Raw genomic sequence first — 20545 nt, 5'->3', positions numbered from 1 at the left:
TGGTCAATGGAGTGTTTCTTATAATACATGATTCATATCAAATGTGGAAGACAGCTAGATGGGACAATGGGGAAGCTTCAGGTTCTGATTGTGTGATAGCATTATCAATGGTTGAACTTTATAAAATTTCAAAAATATTTCTTTCAATAAACCTCTTTGAAAGCAAACTCACCACGGCTGCACTGATTCTTATTACATTGCATGGGACTGATGGTTACATGTGGATTCACAAACAATGGGCCCCCGAGCACAGACATGGTAAAGAGCCACATTTCCAATTTACCAGAGCTCCTTCAACCCACTTCACCCAAACCACACACACTCAGTGTTCACCCATAATAGCTCGATTTTAAGTAGCCTTTACTTGTTATTCACTCAGTTTATAAACAGCGCACAAATACACATTTACATACTGCACTACACAACACTACAATACAAAGCACAGCACAACACTATAATACACAACACTACAATACACAGCACTTCACAACACTACTCTACAATACACAGCACTACACAACACAACACTACAATACACATCACTTCACAACACTACTCTACAATACACAGCACTACACAACACAACACTACAATACACAGCACTGCACAACACTGCACAACACTGCACTACACTACTCTACACAACACAACACTAAATAAACTACATACACTCTGAACACAAACGCAGCAGACGAGCATTAGCCTGGCATTAGCCCGCAGTAGCTGTGGCCTGTAATTTATATTTATTGCCACAAGGTGTCGCTATAAACCTAAAATATGAGACTCGTACCATTTTGAAAACAGCATTTCATTATTTCCCTCCCATGTACTTTAGTTGGAGCTTCATGTATTTACCATCAGTTACTACACAGCAATGATAACCATTATTAAAACGACTCATGATCACATCAATCTTATAAACAGTGAATAGTTTGATATGTTGTGGAACATTCACTTCTATTGGCTTTATTACAGTAAACATGAGATCCCACAGTATGAATGGGCCCTGGTGGATCTGTGGTCCAGGGCCTCGGATGAGCTCCACGCTGTCCGGCCGCGGTGTGTCTTCATCCCGGTGACATTTCGGTGATCCAGGCGCTTTCAGGGCGTCTTCCTGGGCCGTGTCCGTGTCCAGAGCGCGTTCCTCCCGGCGATTGGACCCGCGGCGTCCCGTAAAAGGAGTCAAACTTCTCCATTGCACGTGCAGAGTGTCTGTCAGCGGTGCGCGCCGTGACGACGCAGGGCCGTGATTGGACAATAGCCTCGTCGCTCAGAGCTCAACTCCCATTTGATTGGATAACCCAAGAGCCAGTCGGCGGCATCGCTTGGTGATTGGAGGAGGGGAGGAGCACGTTAGTTCGATGCCAGCGGACAACCCTGTTGGGTGGGCGGATCGCAGCGGTGACAGCGACGCACGGAGACTCCTGACTAAAAGTGTCAAAAAGCGGACAACTAACGGTGAGTGGCGCGGAAACAAGACGCGTGTGGGTGAGAGTGTGTGTGCGCGCGGGGCGGAGGTGTGTGTGCGGAGTGTGGAGCGTGTGTGAGCGCGCGTGCAGGGTGTGTGAGCAGTGATTGTGGATCACCTCTGCATCACGGTGCAGGAGGATGCTGCCTTCATGGGCTGCTCGGAAACTCGCTCCCTTTCTAGGGGGAGTCCGCCGAGTGCGCACGCCCTGTTCGTAATGCCAGAGTCAGCGGAAAGAGCAGCTGCAGCTGTCGTGTCAGCGCCACCGTTCGATTCCCGACTTTCACTTTCCCCTTCTCCGACATGTACATGCACTCCTACTCTAGTGGGCAAACCAACATGGTGGCCCGGTTAATTCCCGGCAACACGGGGGTGCGCACTGAGGAGTTGCACTGTCACAGCGGGCAGGAGGAAAGTTGTGCAAGCTGTGTGTGTGTGTGTGTGCGTGCGTGTACGTGTGCGCGTTTGGACTCCATTCATTTGCAGTGTGTGGGAGTCCACGTCTGAACAGCTAAACGACTTGTGTTGCACTATGTTTAGATCACAAAGCCACTGTAGTTGACCTCTATAAACTTAACCCTGTACGTGCATGGATCTTCTACAGTTAATGTTTATAATATCTTTGTTCCTGGCTGGGTCCGTGTTTCTAGTTAATATTCTTCTGCTCTTCAGTCTGATCAAATCTGAAAATCTGGAGAGAAGAAGCATATTCTCCTCCTCTCCACCGCCCCTGTGCTTTCAGCTCCTGTCACTTCTCATCACATGTTGCTGAGGATAAACCTCTGTCGTTCCCTTTTTTCAATTCCCTTCCTGCACTGATTTACACTCACCTCACAGATAGCCCTGGTCCACATTATGCAATGCAGCAATCCTCCTTTAAATCTGTACAAAGATGATAATACTCAGCTTTGATCGATGTTCTCAGAGAAGAGCTATGAATCCACTGAGCGTCAGAATATAAGAAACATCTCTCACTGCAATGAGTTGATTTAATATCTTTGTGACCATGTAAATCAAACCTGAGCATCTTGTCTGTGATAAAGTAGAGATCGTGGTTGAGTTGTTGAGTTGTTGAGTTGTTGTATAGTATGTCCTCTTGTTTACATTTTTCATAGCTTACAAATCATAGTCTTGGTTAGCGGATGAGGTTTTTTCAGTTGTAAATACGTCCTTTATGACAGTTTTACTATTAATAACCAAGAAAATTCCGGAAATAAATGGACATGAAATAAATGGACATGTAGTTTTCAAAGTGATGAACTGTGTCGGTTATGAAAGATATAAAACTGAACTATTCACATCATGCATTGAACAAAGCTCTAACAATACATTAATCCGCTGTTTGATTCCATTGTGCTCAGCATTATATCCACACGACATGATTGTGTTGAATGTTACATAAGATGATCAGCCGCTCCTAATGATGTCCACAGACAGTTATCTAATAACAAAACCCCTTCCATCACTGGGGATCACACCTTCTCCATCTTGTGAAAAAGATTGATTAAAAAACTGCTGCACAGTCTGACACGGGCATTGCTTCCACTGGCACTGGGACATTATGTACTGTTTTTGTTATGTATTGTCTATGACAATATCATTATTGTTGTGTTGACGATGTGCTAGCTGGCATTATTGAGTACGGTAACCTACTCAGTTTTCAAAAACACGCATTGAGATTTCACGCCTGACTGAGTCATGTTGCCCAGTAATATGAGACTGTGCATTGAGTGTGTTGCAGTGGGCCAGTATTTAGTCATGGGGATGACTGGTGTTAAAATTAGGGAACCAACGGGGACAGGAGGCACAGATCAGACACCACCAGCTTAGCAGTATTCATCACCAGGTTTAAATACTACAAGTGGGTCCTCCTCACTAGCTTACAGGCAGTTTGTATGCTCCCATCAACTAGACCCAAGATACACACTGACGATAATATTCCAGTGAACCAATATCCTCCTACCCACCCCTGTCTGAACTGTATGAGTAATATGCTACAATTAATGTCCAATTACCAAGAGCGAGTACAGTATAAAACCATATAAGACTTTTTTGAATGATGCTAAATTGTCTACTCATCGTTAACAATGAAATTCCCCTGAATATCTACACAGAAACTGACAAAAACAGGAGAATCCCAGCAGAGAGGATTGTACGTCACCCTACCCCCACCCCACCCCTCCCTGTCTCCCTCACTGTCTCACTCCGTCTATCCAGATTACTCTCCAATCCTCCACAGCCAGATTACCGAGTGGGAAATAAGAGGTGGGACTGATCTAAGGCCCGGAATTCATTATGGACCTGATCCAATCGCATCCCTAAAACGTCCCACTGCTGGTTGCCTCTCTGTAAGCCTGCCAAAGTGATCAGGTATTAGGCCCGAACGGCTGGCAGCCATCACACAGGTCGCACTCAGTGACATTCTGACTTGCTCCTGAGCTGCTGAACTGAACAGTGTCAGATGTGTGATGCACAAGTTTCATAACATACAGAGATGGATGGACATGAAACACATGTTGTGCTGCACCTTAAGCTGCTGTTTGACCTGGACTGGGTGTCTCCCAGCTCCCCTGTGGTCTCTAGAGAGAACACTCAGCTGTGCAGGAGAGAATAGATAAAGAAACATCTTCATTTCTCAATTAGAAACATTACAAGTCCAAGTGAAAAAGTGTGTGTCCTTGTCTTGATCGATACACGGACACATAATGGATTTATAATAAGCATCAATACACTTTCATAGCAGGAAGTGCCCTCTTCTGTTCAGTGTTGCTCTGCCTGGTGGAGGCTTTGCGTTACTTTGGATTCGTATTGTGAAGCTAGTTGTGTTGAAACTCCTGCTAAGATGAAAAACTCTGTAAGTGCAGCCATGTATTAGAACCACTGCAGCATGACTGGTGCCACTAAGAGCAGATATTTCCACTTATTAAACTTCCTAAAAAGAAAACCATCTGTTTTATTCCCTCACTCTTTTATAAATACACCAGCTCAGCTCTTAACATTCTGCTACAGTACATCTGAATCAGTTTCCTGAGCAGGCCCACTTTAATACTCAGCGGCCTGTTGCCAATTTCAAATAGCACTCTCCGTAGTTTTATAGTTGTGGATTTTGGATTCTGGGGGAAAAAACTCTTAAGTGTTCTGAAGTAGAGAAATCTGACTGAACAATAAGCTGATGAACCATGTAACAATGGCAACAAGCATAGATTCTGGTGGGACATTGTCTCTGTCCCAATTCAGGGGTCTTCTCCTTCGCAGGCCACGTATAGAACACAATAGCTGAACCGAACTGAGCAAGTTCTACTGAGGATTTCCTTGATCGGCGTCAGCAGCTTGTTGTTTTAACACGTGTAGCTGTTCAGTTGAGTTAGAGCCTAAAACTCAGGCATCAGATGTTTGTCTCTTGCCAATACCTCTTTGAAAAATGGTTAGTCACCAAAGCGCAATGGATCCTAGGATAGGTTGGGTTGGGTTTTGAGGGATCCACCCATTGGAGCCTTCTTTTCTCTGGGATGGAGGGATGCATGTGGAGGATCCTTTAAAATGGCCCCTGAATCGAGACACAGTCTTTGACAGTACACTGTTCCTGGTTGTAAGTGGGAAAACAGTCACCGCCTGGTTCAGCATGACATTCACTAAAGCTGCAAAGTGGATATCTATGTTAGACATTAGCCACTTTCAGGAGAAATTGGGTAAATGGATCAATTAGACGAGTTTGCTAGAATCTCATGTCGGACACTGGCGTTGGATAAAGTAAGCTTTGTTTAGGGAGCATCGTTGTAGGGTTGGTGGAATGGTTGGTCGTCTGGTTTCTCATAGAACCCTGAAGTGAAATAATATACAGCACACTGCGTTTAATACCTGTAACATATTCAAATCCAATGACTGTTTGCTGCAGAAGGTTATTAACGTGAAGAAAGTATGTAAACCACTGTCAGTGTTTTCAAAAATGGTATTTCAGTCTAGTTTGATATATTTCTTCTGACTAACAAATGTGCAAACATGAATAGTTATTAGTGATCAAATAATGTCATACAAAGTCTAATAAACAAATCAATGGTGTATAAAAAGTATTAGTTCAGTACTTTTTCAGCACATCGTAACAAGAGGTCTTTTTTCCCAGCAGCCCCGTTGACATGCTAGAGCAGGTGTTGGTAAACACATTAATTAAGGGCCTGTAGCTAAAAAGAGCAGAGGCTTAATTAATGTGTTTACTCACACCTGGGTTAAGCTGCTCTAGCATGACAACATGGCTGCTGCGAGAAAGATCTATACCATGATAATACTGAGAACATTGTTCTAGTCAATCTAACCTGTGGGTAAAATCCGGAGAATCGGCCACAGAGTTTACCCAGAGTCTGTCTTTCACACATGCACAACGCAGCAGGAGGTTTTCTGCACGGACGCGTTCACAACAGCATCAATTCCTCTGCATTATTCAGGCGAGAGGTGGAGCAGCCGGGTGCAGCAGACAGAGACAGGAGGTGACGTATGATCAGCAGCAGAAGGTCATCTGGATTCTAATGTGATTGTAATGTTCCATCTTCACAGTGGGTCCAGAGGGAAGAGTTTATAAAAAAAATCATTTCTGTTTGTTTAATATTTAGCACAGTTATATATTCAAAAAAAGAACTCAACCAATTGGCATCAAATGTTGTGGAGGGATGGTGGAGAGGAGATCAAATCAAATCAAATCTACTTTATTGTCCCGTGGGGAAATTAGTCTTGGGCCAAAGTGCTACGGCGGCTGCAGAACAGTACATTGTACAACAAACGACAACAAAAGAAAACAGTACACAAGGAAGGACATATCACGTAAGACCCTGAATAATAATGCAGAATAAAAGTGAGTTGAATATTGCACCTGCCCTAAAAGCACGTAAAATGATAAAACACTAAAAGGATATAACAAGGCATTAAAACACAAAACCCAAAGTATACAATGTGCCAGACAAAGTGCACAAGTTATTGAGATATGTGACCAAATTCAGCACGTCTCCATATTGAGTAGCGTGATAGACATTTGGATGAATGAGAGCCTGAGGCGGTTGGTTTTACACTTACAGGCTTTGTAGCCTATAGGAAATAATCTCCTTATATTTTATACCCAATCACTGCCTGTGTTTAATTATGATTTTTCTCAGCTGCATAATGTCACCATTTTTCTCCTCTATGTATTACATAGACCACAGGTTTGCATCTATATATGGGAAGAATTATTAGTGCTCTTTTGTGTGTGTAACTCTGTTCTTCCATAAACAAACATGGAGGTTCATTGGATACGACATAGACCAGAAAACTATACCTTAAAATTATACCTCACACCGTTAGTAACACTAACCTCTTTTACCACCAACACAAGGATCATGGATGAGATTTACAAAAGTAAAGGGGAGAAGTGCTCAAAACAGGGAAGATATAAGGAGGAATAAACTAACAGACCGTTCCTGATTGGGAGTGATCCTGGTTTCTTCACAGATCCAGTCGACTGACATCAGCTGACTGGATCTCAGAGATGTGTGGGAGTGTCTCTTGATCTTCAAGGCACTCTCACAGATCTGTCTTTTGGCTCTCCAAACACGCACACACACACACACACACACCCTCCTTGTGTCTTCTCACCATAAATTATCTTTAGTGAGCTGTTGTGTTGAAGCTTATTTGGGAGTTTTCGGTCACGGGTGAATCTGAGGTGCAGGAAAGCTGATATGGGCTCGTCAGTCAGGGTTTTCCCGACTGTAGCAGGATACTCTCTTCAAGGTCGTCACACTGCCTCATGCCAGCCTCTGTCGAGGAGTCAGGAAGCAGAGGAAATCCATAATGCATGTGCTCCTGTGCTGCCGACCGCTGCTGGTGTTGAGCGCAGTTTAGTCTGAGACAAAGACCACATTATCCTGACATGGTGAGGCTTCCTCACTTCTGTTGTACTTCACCTTTTTTTTGACAGGACAGGTTTTATTCTCACTTGAGTTCCTTAATTGTCAGAGATCAGCGTGTCCTTCATTAGACTGTGTGTAGCGTGGATGTTGGGAACATTTGGAGCCAGTTGCATGATGGGAATACCATGCGTTTCATGGTGGTCAGAGTGGTGAAGGAGGGGTGTGATTCAAACAAAGTGCTGTTTGTCCACTTCTTAAGAGCAAGTGTTTATTGCTGCTCCAACTGCTCAAAAGCATGAAGAAATGTAAAAGATGGCTTTCATAGAGATAATCCCTCAAAGAGGCCCACACTTTATGACAGTGGCTCTTTGAAAGGTATTCAGCATGTTGCACTTTGTAGTGCACAAAGTTGCGTGCACTCGATTGGGAGTTCAAGTTTGAAGGAATCTGTTTATTATGCTCTTTATTAATAAACCAGTCAGTTGGTCTATAAAATGTAAGAAAAAGGTGAAAAATACCTTCACAATTGCCTCTGAGGCAACGTCTTGAAATGCCATATTTTCTTTGATCAACAGTCCAAAACCCAAACTCAGGTCACTATCCTAGAAGGCTAAAGAAATCCTAAAACACTCATGTTAGGGAAGTTGAAACCAGAGTTAGTTAGTTGGTATTATTTCATTTTAAAATGCCCTCAACCCTTTCCTTATCAGCCGTCGCACCAAACAGAATCCAATCTGTGGATCTCGTGGGAAATATTTAAATCAGTGTTGACCCTACATTCGATGTGGGAAACGTTTCATGTGGTTAACTGTCAAATCAATGTGGCTGTAAAGATTTGGATTTCCACCAAAGCATCTGTTGTAGCTCAGTTGTTAGAAGTGTGCAATTAGTTCAGATTTATGCTCGGAGACGGTTCAGCCAGGTATGTTGGCTTGTAGTTAGGGTTAAGATTAGTCACAGCCAAATGTAAGTCCAAACCCCAAATGGCTTTAGTCAGGTTTCAGTTTGTACTGATCAACATTAAAGCTAAATTAAATTCTTGTATTTCTGTATGGGCTTGTTGTTAGAATAACATTGAGGTAAGTCACAGCCAGATTCCTTTATCAATGGTCACTCTTGCAGGACTTTATCATACCCAAAAATGCACTTCTTTTTTCATTAGAGAATAAGAGGAAGTATGTTTCTCAATTGATTATTTATCACAGCTTATTGATAATTCATGTATAGCAGCTTTTAAATCGAATGGGCAAATGTGTTCGCTAAGGGAATGTAAAGCAGCAAATAGCAATGTGTCTATGTCCGTCTCAGTTTCCCAGAGACTAAATAGAGTTTTTTATCTGTTTGACCAAAAGTCCACAAGCAGATTGTTTCCAATTCAGGACCAAAAGTACAGCGAAAAGTAGCATCTTGATTGCTTTTGGAAATGCTGCTGGCCCTGTTTTAGTTTGAAAACTCTGGGATGTATTTTAGTGTGAAAGGGCAGAAACTGAGAAGAAAACAAATGCAGCAGTGTGGACAACCTATAGTGATTGATCCCAAAGTGCTGCTGACTTTGTTGTCAGGTCTGCACGAGGCCAGCTATTATATTAAGCAATCTGCGACGATTCCTGTGGGATTGCACATGCCAGTATACCTGCATGTAAAACAGTGTTGAAAAATAAAACATATAGGTGTGAAAGGAGCCTGAGTAAATTAAAACTCCTGCTCACTGATTCTTTATCAAGTATTTACATGTTTTAATAATCAATGCGTCAGGGCAACGTGTTAAAACAACACTTAGCACTAGCTCCGAAATGTGATGAGTAATCCCCAAGACATTTTAGTTAACGGAGTCAATCATGTGTGAGAAAGTTCTACCGACTTATTACAATGTCATTTTTCTGCTTTAATCGTGTATACAGTGCTTGTTAATAATATACGTTGTAGTTTTGTGGATTTATAAAGTTTACAAATGGTGGCAAGTGACTCGACCAACAACTTGTCCGATTCTTTTGGTTAAAGGACTCTTTTCTCTCAGCAACCCGTCGTACCCTGTGGTGACTTTTCACAAAAGATGTCCATATGCGTTAGTGAGTGTGAACACGTACATGGATATTTAATATGTGTGTGTGGCTGTAGGGGTGGAGTCTGACATTGCGTGACAGCGGCGGATTGAATGAATGAAATGATGGAGGGAAAGAGGGTAGAGAGGAAGAATGGGATGATACAGAGTGAACCGGTTGCTGTAATCCCCCCCTCGTAACAGTAGCAGCTGGAGCAGTGTGTTGGCGACCCGGCTTTAATACTGCCAATCAGCCCTGATGGGAATTATACAGCAGGCTGAAGAGGGGAGCCACACACATGGGTGGATAGGTAGATGGACAGATATGGTTGAGAGGTGTTCTAGGCTAATATTGCTAATATTAGTGAAATAGAAAAATATAATTTCCTGTTATCTTTTCATATCCTCTGCTCATTTATAGTTTCATAAATGTCTTTAGCTTTAAAGTAGAGATCTGCTCCTGGTTTCGGATGTTAAATTACCCTTAAATGTGACTGCACATAATATCGAAAAAGGCGTAGCAGTGCATCCTGAGAGGTATGATATAACAGAAATGCTATAATCCTAGCTTAGTGATGAATTCGAAAGAGTCTGCCAGACCGTATGTAATTAAATAGACAAAATACCAAGAAAAAAGGGTAAAGGAGAGTGACTGAGAATGCTTGAATAAAAAATAACAACGGAAATGTGCAATGCTGGGGAAAGCCATGGCTGGAACATAGTGTTTTTGGCCATCACTCAATAATTCATATGTTAATTATGACACATTTGTTTTACCCATGTCCAATTGGATAAAATTAAGAAGTCATATTTATCTGTAAGGTCAAAGGTCATCTTCACTGTGACGTCTTAGCGTTCAGCCATCGGCCAAACCCAGGAGGAAAAGAACTGGAAGATAGTGACCCTGTTTCCTGCCCGTTGAGTGGTTGGCAGAGCCTGTGAGGCGAAGTGGTTCTTACTGTTTGACCACATTCAGAGCAGAATAATCTTTAGTGTTCCTTAGTGCCAGTTAAGAGGTTGAATCTGAGGTTACATGTGTAAAAACACAGTATTAATATCCTCACTGTGAATATTCAACTAGAGGAAGAAATGCTTGCTGCTGCTTTGACAGTGACTCAGCCGTTGTCAGGATTCTCCAGGTGGAAGGTACATTTTTAGTTGTGTTGCACATATTATATCTTTGCGTGACACAGCTGTTATGATACACTAACCCTGTACTATCGATGATATATTATGGAGGAAGACATGACAGCTGCCAAAGAGTGAAGACAAAGTGTCTTGATCCCCTCCTGCTGGCGGCAGTATAGATCACACATCCCGCATCCTCCATGTTAGTGGCTGGGGCAAACTAAGGTGTCAAAGATGGTTCCTGTCTTTTTAGGTAATTCTTATCACACTGATGTATAAGACTGATACTGACAACATAACCTACCTTATTTCTCCCATTAGTTATATCCATACTTCTCTATTTTCAGTAAATATATATGATATTCATATGTATAGTATTTTGTAATATTTGAAGATGAATATAAATCAATTGTTGGCATGTGTAAAAGAATCAAATATCTGTGAGCAGGCATCAGGAATGTGAAGCATTTAAGTTCAGGGTCAGGTTCACGAGTAACGGGGCAGACAATTACGTTTTTTGTCACATGGAATCCACTATTGTACTGGGCCAGCAGACCAAGCTGCAGTGTAGACACACATTAGTGAATACCCTCTGGCATGTCCTGGTCGTGGATGAGTGTGGGTCCACTACCAGTGTGTGTTCAGTGTTTGTTTTGGGATTAGATTTTGACCTTTGTGTGTCTGCCTGTGAGAGTGTGCGCGTCTGCCCTGCTTTGCATTCCATTGCGATGTGTAAAGCCTCATTCTGCAACAATAGGGCATAGTTCCCAAAGTGTGTATGTGTATGTGTATGTGTATGTGTGTATGTGTGTGTATTTCAGGGTGTGTAGGCGAGTGGGGACATACAGGGAATTCATTCAGTCACTGAGGCTGTGGGTCCTGCCCAAAAGAGGTGAGGGAGGGAGGGGAGAATGAGCAGCAGCAGGTGGAGGAGGGGCAGGCTGAGCATGATGGAGGGTGTGTTACCTGTCTGTCTGCCTGTCTGTCTGCCTGTCTGCCTGCCTGTCTCCTTTCAAACATGGATGCTAATGGGATAAAGCAAGTGTTCAGTTATACAGAAATCCAAGAGTGCTTGCTGTGTAATTCTATTAAGAGTACAGGACTCTCTCTCTTTCTCACTCACCCACTCTTTCACACACACACACACACGCACACACACACGCACACACACACGCACACAAACAGAGTCAAACACTAGCCCCTTTACTTCGCCCTCAAACAGGGCCACTGTGGGTCCCATCGAGGCACTGTGTGGATGTGAGAGCAGCAGGGGACACACACACACACACACACACACACACACAGTTGTGTCTCCATGACTCCGAGGTAGATGACGTTGACCTACATAGACTTCCTGGAGACGTACTCTTATGTTAACCTAAACCTAAAATGAAACATGTTTTCACCTCAAAATGTGACGCTTTGCTTTTGTCCACTTAAGGAAGATGAGTCCCCATGTGTAAACAGATTAAGGTCCCCACAACATGAGTAATACCTGAAACAAACACACACACACACACACACACACACACACACACACACACACACACACACACACACACACACACACACACACACACACACTCTAAATTAAAACCTTAAATTATATGTTGCCATCAATCCTCCTCTGGATGCAACACCATCTGATGAGGCTGATGGGACTTGGACAGAAATAGTCTGGTGACGCACTAAAGCAAAGAGTGCACATAGGCCTGGAAGTGTGTGTATGTGTGGTCATACACTGGCTATACATGTATGTGAATTAACATGTGATCACATTAACATGTGTTTACCTGGGATAAATGGTAAAGTAACTGCTCACAGGTCTTTCTGGTTTAAAGCCTTTTCAGTAGAGACAGTGAGGACATGCATGTGTGCATCTACCATATGGACAAGATCATTATGTAACATCATAGCTCTTCTGCCCAAATATAGTGCATAATGAATAGTATGTCATAAGCAGATGAATAATGCAGATGGTGCAAGTGTGTAAAGGCTTTCCCATGTAACCGACAATGTTTGCTGTACAGACTAGAGAGCCCTGTCTTCCTTGTCAGTGATGGTTTCAAACCGTGACAGAGGAGAGGAGAGGAGAACTTTCATTCTGGGATGGAAGAAAGATGTAAAGGAGCAGTGGGAGGGGTTCATAGCAAGATTCTTCAAAACGTTTTCATAAGATTATGGGTAGGTTTAGGTTTGTTCGGACAAATACATAGAAATACAGAATATCCAACATTATGTCCGCAGCTTCCTGATCTGCTCGTATCAGCCTGTGTGTCTGTGATGTATGGCTCTATTCACTTTATGATATTTAGATTTGCCGTGTGTGTGTGTGTGTGTGGCACTTAATAAGCACATTATTGTTAGACATATCATTGTTTTCCGTCAGCTCTAATGTATAACAGCCTGCAGTGTTGTTGTGTTATGACTGACACTTATAAATCCAGCATTGAACCTCTGTTCTGAAAACATTGAAACAATAGTGATATATGTATATATTAATAATGTAAAACCTGACTAACTTACCTTTTCATGTAACAAACGTCCTAAAACGAGTGTGTTCTCGTTGTCTGACACTTTTTATGCAATATGAAAATATTATCAGTGGATCTCCCTCCACCTTCCGCTCTGTGCGTGTGTGTTTGCTCAAGTAAGAATAGAACATCTGAGAGCAAAGTTCACACAGAGAGGATATTTTTAGAGTATTTTTGTCTCTGTCCTCATATGTTTACGTGTCACTCCAATGTGTAGAAGCAACACTGGCTTTGGTTTTGTTTCAACTGCAATTAGGGATAATCCAAAAGCCTTAAAAGACAGTTGCTATGTAGTAATTGTAAAAGATGCCAACAATGGCTGTTCCATGCAATCCATGTATTTTGTACCTATCTTGCTACACAATGTACATTGTTCGCTCCTAATATTCATTCAGTCTAAACTATTACTACTACTACTTTTGTCATAGTTTCTGTGGACCCTATTAACATTGAGGGGGCAATGGAAAGTATTAGCTTAGGAACAGGGAGGTTGTGACAGCAGGAACTAGGCCCTGCTCAGTTTTTATAAGTTGGAAAATACCTGAAGTAATACAGAAAAAGGCCATTAGTGTCTTAGCTCTGCAACTGCACCTAATCACTCACACACACACACACACACACACACACACACACACACACACACACACACACACACACACACACACACACAACACACAACACACACACACTTCCTTCCTTTAGCTTTAGGCCACTCCCTGTATATGAAGACAGTCCAGGGGCCTGCAGGCTCTGTCTCTGACTTGTTCTTTGCCTCTGACCTGTCATCATCGTCTCATCTCTCATAGCTCGCTTAGTAGTCGCAAAGCCTGATAGTGAACATACCACCAGCCTCTTACATACAACTGTGTGTTGGTGTGTGTGTCAGAGAGAGAATGAGTCAATGAGAGATTTGTTTTCACAGTATTTGTCATTACCTGAATTGCTAGGCTGTGGGTTGAAATGAGAGAAGTGTGTATTAATTGTTGAGTGTCATTCTGAGGTTTCAGAGAATGTTAGTGTGTGTGTGTGTGTGTGCGTGTGCGTGCGTGCGTGCGTGCGTGCGTGCGTGGTTAGTTGATATTACCAAAAATAAAAAAATTGTAAGGTTACAAAACTTTCACCCACACTTGAAATAATGACTTTCACCCAGACAATACAATATTGATACTTTAACAGCAGTAGAGGAGAGTAGAAAAGGATCCTTGTAGCAAATCTTCACTTTTTGGAAGCAGTTCCATGTATTTGTTGAAGGTTTTATAGCTCTGTGTAAACGCTGCAAACACGTCGTGCTGTGAGCCTGAAGGCTGAGGTGTGATCTCACAAGTCCAGAGTACGGAGATGTTTTAAATTAAACACCCCGGCTCAAAACTTCAGTTAAACTATCATCTTTTAGTTATTACTTGTCATTGTTTTGCCAATACTGTGATCCACCAGTCCGAACCAAAACTCCATACACATATGTGTGGTTGGTGGCTCTATTTGAAGAAGCCCTAAGATTCTCGTGCTCCATTCTCCTCGTGTTTGTGTGTTAGGGTGTGTTGACAAACTGCTGTGATTGTGTGGCTTGGGGAAATAGAATGAATGGCCTGTTGGGAATGTCAGTGATACCATCTCTCTCAGATTAGTGGAATGGCAGCTGGACACAGGGACACCTAGAAAACACACACACACACACACACACACACACACACACACACACACACACACACACACACACACACACACACACACACACACACACACACACACACACACACACACACACACACACACACACAAACATACGGTACACAGTAATAAATGGTCATTCTGGGGGATTTGCCATTTTACTGTCTGACATTATCAATTAGACAGTTGTTAATTAGCATATGTTACAGTTAACAAGTTGTACTTTTCCTAGAAGTATCTCTGCTCGTTATATTCTGTCCCACTCACACACAGAGACACATACAGACACCACTGCTGAGCCCGTTGAAGTAGATCCCCTCAGGTTTGTGTATCAATTAGTAAAGTAGATTGTGAGAAAGAGAGAGAAACAACTAGTACAAGTTAGTTACATGTGTGTCACCAGGTGCTTGTCAAACTGGTCAAGCAAGTGACGGAAGTCCAACCAGTTCCCAGCATAGTGAGAAAATGATTTTGTTTTAATTGATTACCAGTTAATCATGTAATTAGGGAGATTTATTAACAGAGATTATTTTTACTATAAAGTATTAATGATACCCCACACAGAGAGAGGGAGAGAGGGAGAGAGAGGGCTCTAAAAGTGCCTCATCAGCTGTCTCTGTATATCAGCTGGAACACAAACAGTAGTGTGGCTGTTGAAAAAAAAAAAGGGGAAATGCCTTCAAATACACACACACACACACACACACACACACAAAATGAAGTGGTGTGCTCACTGATAAACAAGACTGCCCTGTCCCAATGAACCACTTGGCCCTACCCCTTCATTTTGCATGTGGCTGTGAAAAGGTAGTGTTCCTTCAAACACTCCTTGACCCACACTGTTTCTTGTAAATTGCTTTAGGAACAGAGGAAGCAAATCAACATGGCGACCACTGCGGGTATCTTTCAAAATAAACATGGAAACCTTTTCAAATCCAGCGCAATATCTGTAGCAAATGAAATGTCATTGAATCGCAGTGACAAGCGTTTCAGGGAAATCATTATTCAGCCGTCTAAACAAGCATGAAACAGTCTGAGTGAGAGTAACGAGTAAATTGTGTTACTCCCATGAGTACTTCCCCTCTCATGTTATAACGTTTTCAGTATTTCAACGTTTTCACGTTTTCATAGTTTCTATGTACAGGAGTAACATCCATTACTGTTCTGCAGTGGTCAGATCTGTCGCTATTATAATGTTGGTTGGCTGCTGATGACGTAGCGAGTGGTGTCCCAATTCCTAGGGGAGGATTTTCTAGCCCTCCCCTTGTGGCTCCGTTTGGAGGGGGACACTCCCAGCGAAGGGCACTTCATATCTAGGGTCGGGCCAAGGGAGAGGAACTGGGACAGAGCAAAAGGTCATGCAGTATATCCTCTCTCCTCCCACGTATACGTTTAAAGATGGATGTGTGGTATCACCAAGAGTACACAGATTTTACATAATGATGAAGATGTTAATCATAACTTGTGCCTGTTATTTTAGGAACATTATTTTCGCTGCACTCATCAGACTTGAAAATATTATGTAAAAGTGTAAATGATGAATGCCTCTTGAATGTGTATTTGACCACAGCCACATTCACAGTCGTAAACTCATTCAGTCAAAGCAGCAGAGCGCGCCAACTCTCATTCTGTCTCCCTCTCTTTCTCTTTCTAACACACACACACACACACACACACACACACACACACACACACACACACACACACACACACACACACACACACACACACACACACATGCTCCCACATGCTCCCACTATACACACCCTCCTGCATGGTAACATAGCAGGCTGGGCGTTCAGAGGAAATGTCCCACCTCTCTTAGAAAGTGACATCAGAGGAGAGCTTTCCACACAGTGTCTACAGGCCCGGGACACCGAGCACTATGTTTTTACAGACCATGTTGAGGCCGTCTACTTAAATACATATTACACACTGTACTCATCATACATGTGTGTGTTTGACAGTGGGTTGAATAGTTTTATTAAATGTCACATGGCCAGCATAATATTCAAGATGCGGAAACCCCCCATTATTATGGCTGTACATGGTGATTGAATGATTTAATACTCTGACTGATCTACTTTTTCAGTGAGTCATAGAGATCCTAACATGATGTTTTCACTTGATCCACACTGATAACGTGGATCTACGCTCACAAACCAACAGAAAGGCTGCCGACTGGATGGCTGTGCTGATTGGCTGATTTATAGCACGTGTCTCTATCATTGTTTCTCTTTCACCCGTCATAAATTTGGAAAACGGTTCAACCTGAGCTGGACGACTCAATGTCAGAAGTGTTTGATGGTTTGACTCCTCACAGTCTGATATTTGTCAAAGCAAAGTTATCCTGAAGCCCTGTCAGAAAACAGACGACACCTCCAGAGGTAGTACAACAAATCTCCTATTGTCTACCACATCAAAAATACTAGAAAGATGCTGAGTGATTCACCGAGGATATGGTGACATTAGATTTAAGATATTAATGCTCACCTTAGAAATATGATCTGTCAGTGTTTTTAAGACAACGATAAAAAGTCCACAGGCTGGTTTGAGTCTGTATTTTCTCAATAGAACATTTCACAACTGAGTAGAAAGTTCAAAATTCTGATCATGGTGTGTTGAAAAGATCATGATATGAGTCTTTGGGAAGATCGCCCACTTCTAGTGATTGTGATGAGTTGTCCATCTTTAAAAAAGCTCTTTGATTCATTCATGTTTTTCTTACGTGTACTTATTGTGAGATTTAAAGAAGATGAAGAATTGGCGCACATTTTTCATTTATTCTGTCTTTTACATAACCATTGTCTGTAGTTGTGAAAGAGTTGACAAGAAGTATTTGTTTCACTCATTTGAAGAATTTGGAGCACATAGATGATACTTCTGCAGAATGTCTTTATAAGAAAAGAGCTTTCCAAACTGGTTATAGACCAACAGATATATTGTTTATACACATTAGGTTCTTATCTCTTAATTTTATTTAATTTTACAGGTTTGATTTTTCTATTTTGAAATCTGAACTTCTGCTTAATGCAGTGAAAGATGACAGAATTTTTTTTTTTTTTGTATCATTCGTAACAAAAGAGTTTTTAGAAAATTCTAACAAAAATATTGGGGGTTATTGCTAAGAAAGTAAAATGAAAGCGCGTCCTGTTTCTTTTCTGATCATCAACTGATGAAGGATGGTTTATTGTGGCTATAAAAATAAAAAGATTAACCTGAAGTTGTAATAAAATCTAAATAATAATTGTCCAACCAAACACAGAATGTGTTCCTTACTTTGAGTCCAGTCAGGTAACAGTGACTGTTATCTGGTTTTAAATGTCTTTATCCCAAACAGGCGTGCTAATGTTTGGTCTTTTATCTGTAATGTAATACTCAAGCTCAATATCGACTTATATCCTATATCTGCACATACATTATACAGAATAACTTTCCTCCTCTGTCCATTTCAAAGCCTTAGTCTCTGCCAGATGGATCCTACACTGTGTTTCCTCTCAGTGCTCTGACCATGTGACCACTCATAATCATAGGTCCACATAGTGAAGGGATATTAATCTGCCCTATGGTTGTTTTACTGCCGTATTGTCCTTGGACATTGGACTACTCTCACTGGCCAAACCTTTAGAGTAATAGTTAGTGTAGCTGGAGGGAATCCAATATTGACATTGCAAACACTAATTTTAAGTTGTGGATTTTATGGAACCAGACATGTAAATCCCTGCTCCTAACAGCAGACTGGTCTGTCGCAGGCTCCCGGCAGCACAGGGATATCATTCAGTGTTTGACCATGACCGTGCAGCATGTCAGGGAATGATCGAACACTTTGTGTGACTCAGGATGAACCTCTCACTTTTCTCTTACTTTTTTGGCCGTGTGACTCCAGGGAAGAGACATTTGTCTTTTCACATTTCTTAGATAATTATAGCTAGACCACAGCAGCTAATGCTGCAATGCCTTGCTCGGCGGCACAGTCTAGATGTCTCAGCAGCTGTTATGTATCTGGTTTCAAACCTGCAGCTGAAATGCACAAGTGCATATATCAAGTGTGTGTGTGTGTGTGTACACATCCATCAAGCCCACACACACACACACACACACACACACACACACACACACACACACAATATTTAATTATGGATTTTTAGGTCTGAGCCAAGAAATAATTAAGGTTTAATGATATTCAAAGAGTAAACTTCTTATCATTAACATGTTACCATCTATATTGTTATTTAATGTTTAACCAGGAAAGATTAGATTAGATGTAGATCATGTGATAGTGTTTGTCTTAATAAAAACATTATCATTGTGCTAAAAATCCAAATATGGCAGCAGGAACCGAACCATCTTTTAACACGTCATGGGTTCAAACATGTTTCTATCCAGTCTGTGGCTCAGGCATGATTCATCCTGGTGTCCTTTAGTCACTGAACAGTCTCCAAGGCTCCTGCGTTTAGCAAACCAGACCTTTCCTCGGGATTAACCCAACAGGACATTACATCGTTTTGTTGTATATTAGAGGAACAGGAGGTGAAAATACGGAGGGATTTTTTTGGATTAGATTCACAGTGTTATGTCACCCATCACCATGACAACTGCTATATGAGCCTGACACTGCTAAGCCTATGGAAACTCCCACAAATACACGACACGATTTTTCTCCGTTCTCTTTCACTCCCTTTTCGATTTACAGAACTTCTTCTCTCAGTCTTTCACTCCATTATCTCGACTCTGCAGCTACTTCTACTACTTCTGGTCCCGAGGACACACACTGTACCATTAATGCTCATTGTTTTCCACTTGTGGCGACTTTCACAGATTGCGAATTAGTATAGATCGATAATGGTCCAGGTTTTACCCAGAGGACACATCCCATCAAGGTTTACTGCATCAGATGCATTTGCAAACCACACAGCTCAGAGTCTACCGGTAATAAAAAGTCTGGAGAGAAATTCGAAAACAAAAGCAAATACACTGTAGATTACCTACCAGTGTCTCTCGGTTAAAAGAAATTGGGCTACAGTCTTAGTCTTTTCAGTTAATTTGGTGGTTTTAATATACGCTTATATCTGCTGATCCATACATCATGGTTACGCAATTTAGATATTGATCATACAGTATCTGACATAGCGAAATAACACAGGGGATGTCTTGATTTCATAAACCTTAGTTATGAGCTTCCTGATCCAAGTACTGAAGGTCAAGATTCAATAATGTCTACAAGTGTAAATTATTAATACGACATAAATGAAAGTTCAGTTGGGAGCATGACACCCTGACAGGAGATGACTCACTATGTTGCATTTGTTGGTAGTCAATAAACGTTCTTGTTCGTTGTGGGTGTGCAGTGTAGCTCCAGAGTGGATGTTCTCCTCTCATGAACTATCTTTGACCCGCACAGACAATGGTGTACAGAGAGCACAGAAACTGACAGCAGCCGAGTTTAATTAGTGACAGCTGATATGAGGAACTGCCAGCGGCGTTTGTTAGTTCAACTGACGACACCATCGCTCGGGACCGACTGAGAAGCTGCGGCTTAATATTTTCTTCGCTGACTTGTGAATGATTCTAAGCATTGGAACTTACAGTGAGCCTGTGTGTCTCTCCAACCACAGTGTCTGCCCCCAGTGTCACTGCTGAGCCCAGATAATATTTCACATTCACACGCTCATTTTCACTGGTTTGTGCAGAAGCTTGTTGGATGTTGCACGTTGGAGCCCTTAACTAGTTATGAACAGCAGTTGCACAGTGGTTTCCCCTCTTTGACAACAGTGTGGCCACGATTGCAGTTTTGAGTGAGTTGAAAAAAGAAAAGATGTTCAAAGTCTGT

General features: G+C 41.9%; 1 protein-coding gene across 7 annotated transcripts in view; it reads left to right on the top strand.

The window, feature by feature from the left end:
- Positions 1-1355: 1355 nt before the first annotated feature.
- The window catches only part of LOC117754222 (microtubule-associated protein 4), a 98163-nt gene continuing 78973 nt past the window's right edge, over positions 1356-20545 (top strand). For all 7 annotated transcript variants that reach the window (XM_034573024.1, XM_034573023.1, XM_034573020.1 and 4 more), the window contains exon 1: positions 1356-1458. In XM_034573024.1, the coding sequence (XP_034428915.1) occupies positions 1362-1458 (97 nt within the window). In that variant the 5' untranslated portion in view covers positions 1356-1361. The remainder of the gene's footprint in view (positions 1459-20545) is intronic.

The sequence above is a fragment of the Hippoglossus hippoglossus genome, chromosome 20 (assembly GCF_009819705.1).
Source record: "Hippoglossus hippoglossus isolate fHipHip1 chromosome 20, fHipHip1.pri, whole genome shotgun sequence".
Classification (NCBI taxonomy): domain Eukaryota; kingdom Metazoa; phylum Chordata; class Actinopteri; order Pleuronectiformes; family Pleuronectidae; genus Hippoglossus; species Hippoglossus hippoglossus.
The sequence above is the reverse complement of the archived record's forward strand: the minus strand, read 5'-3'. Positions and strand labels throughout refer to the sequence as shown.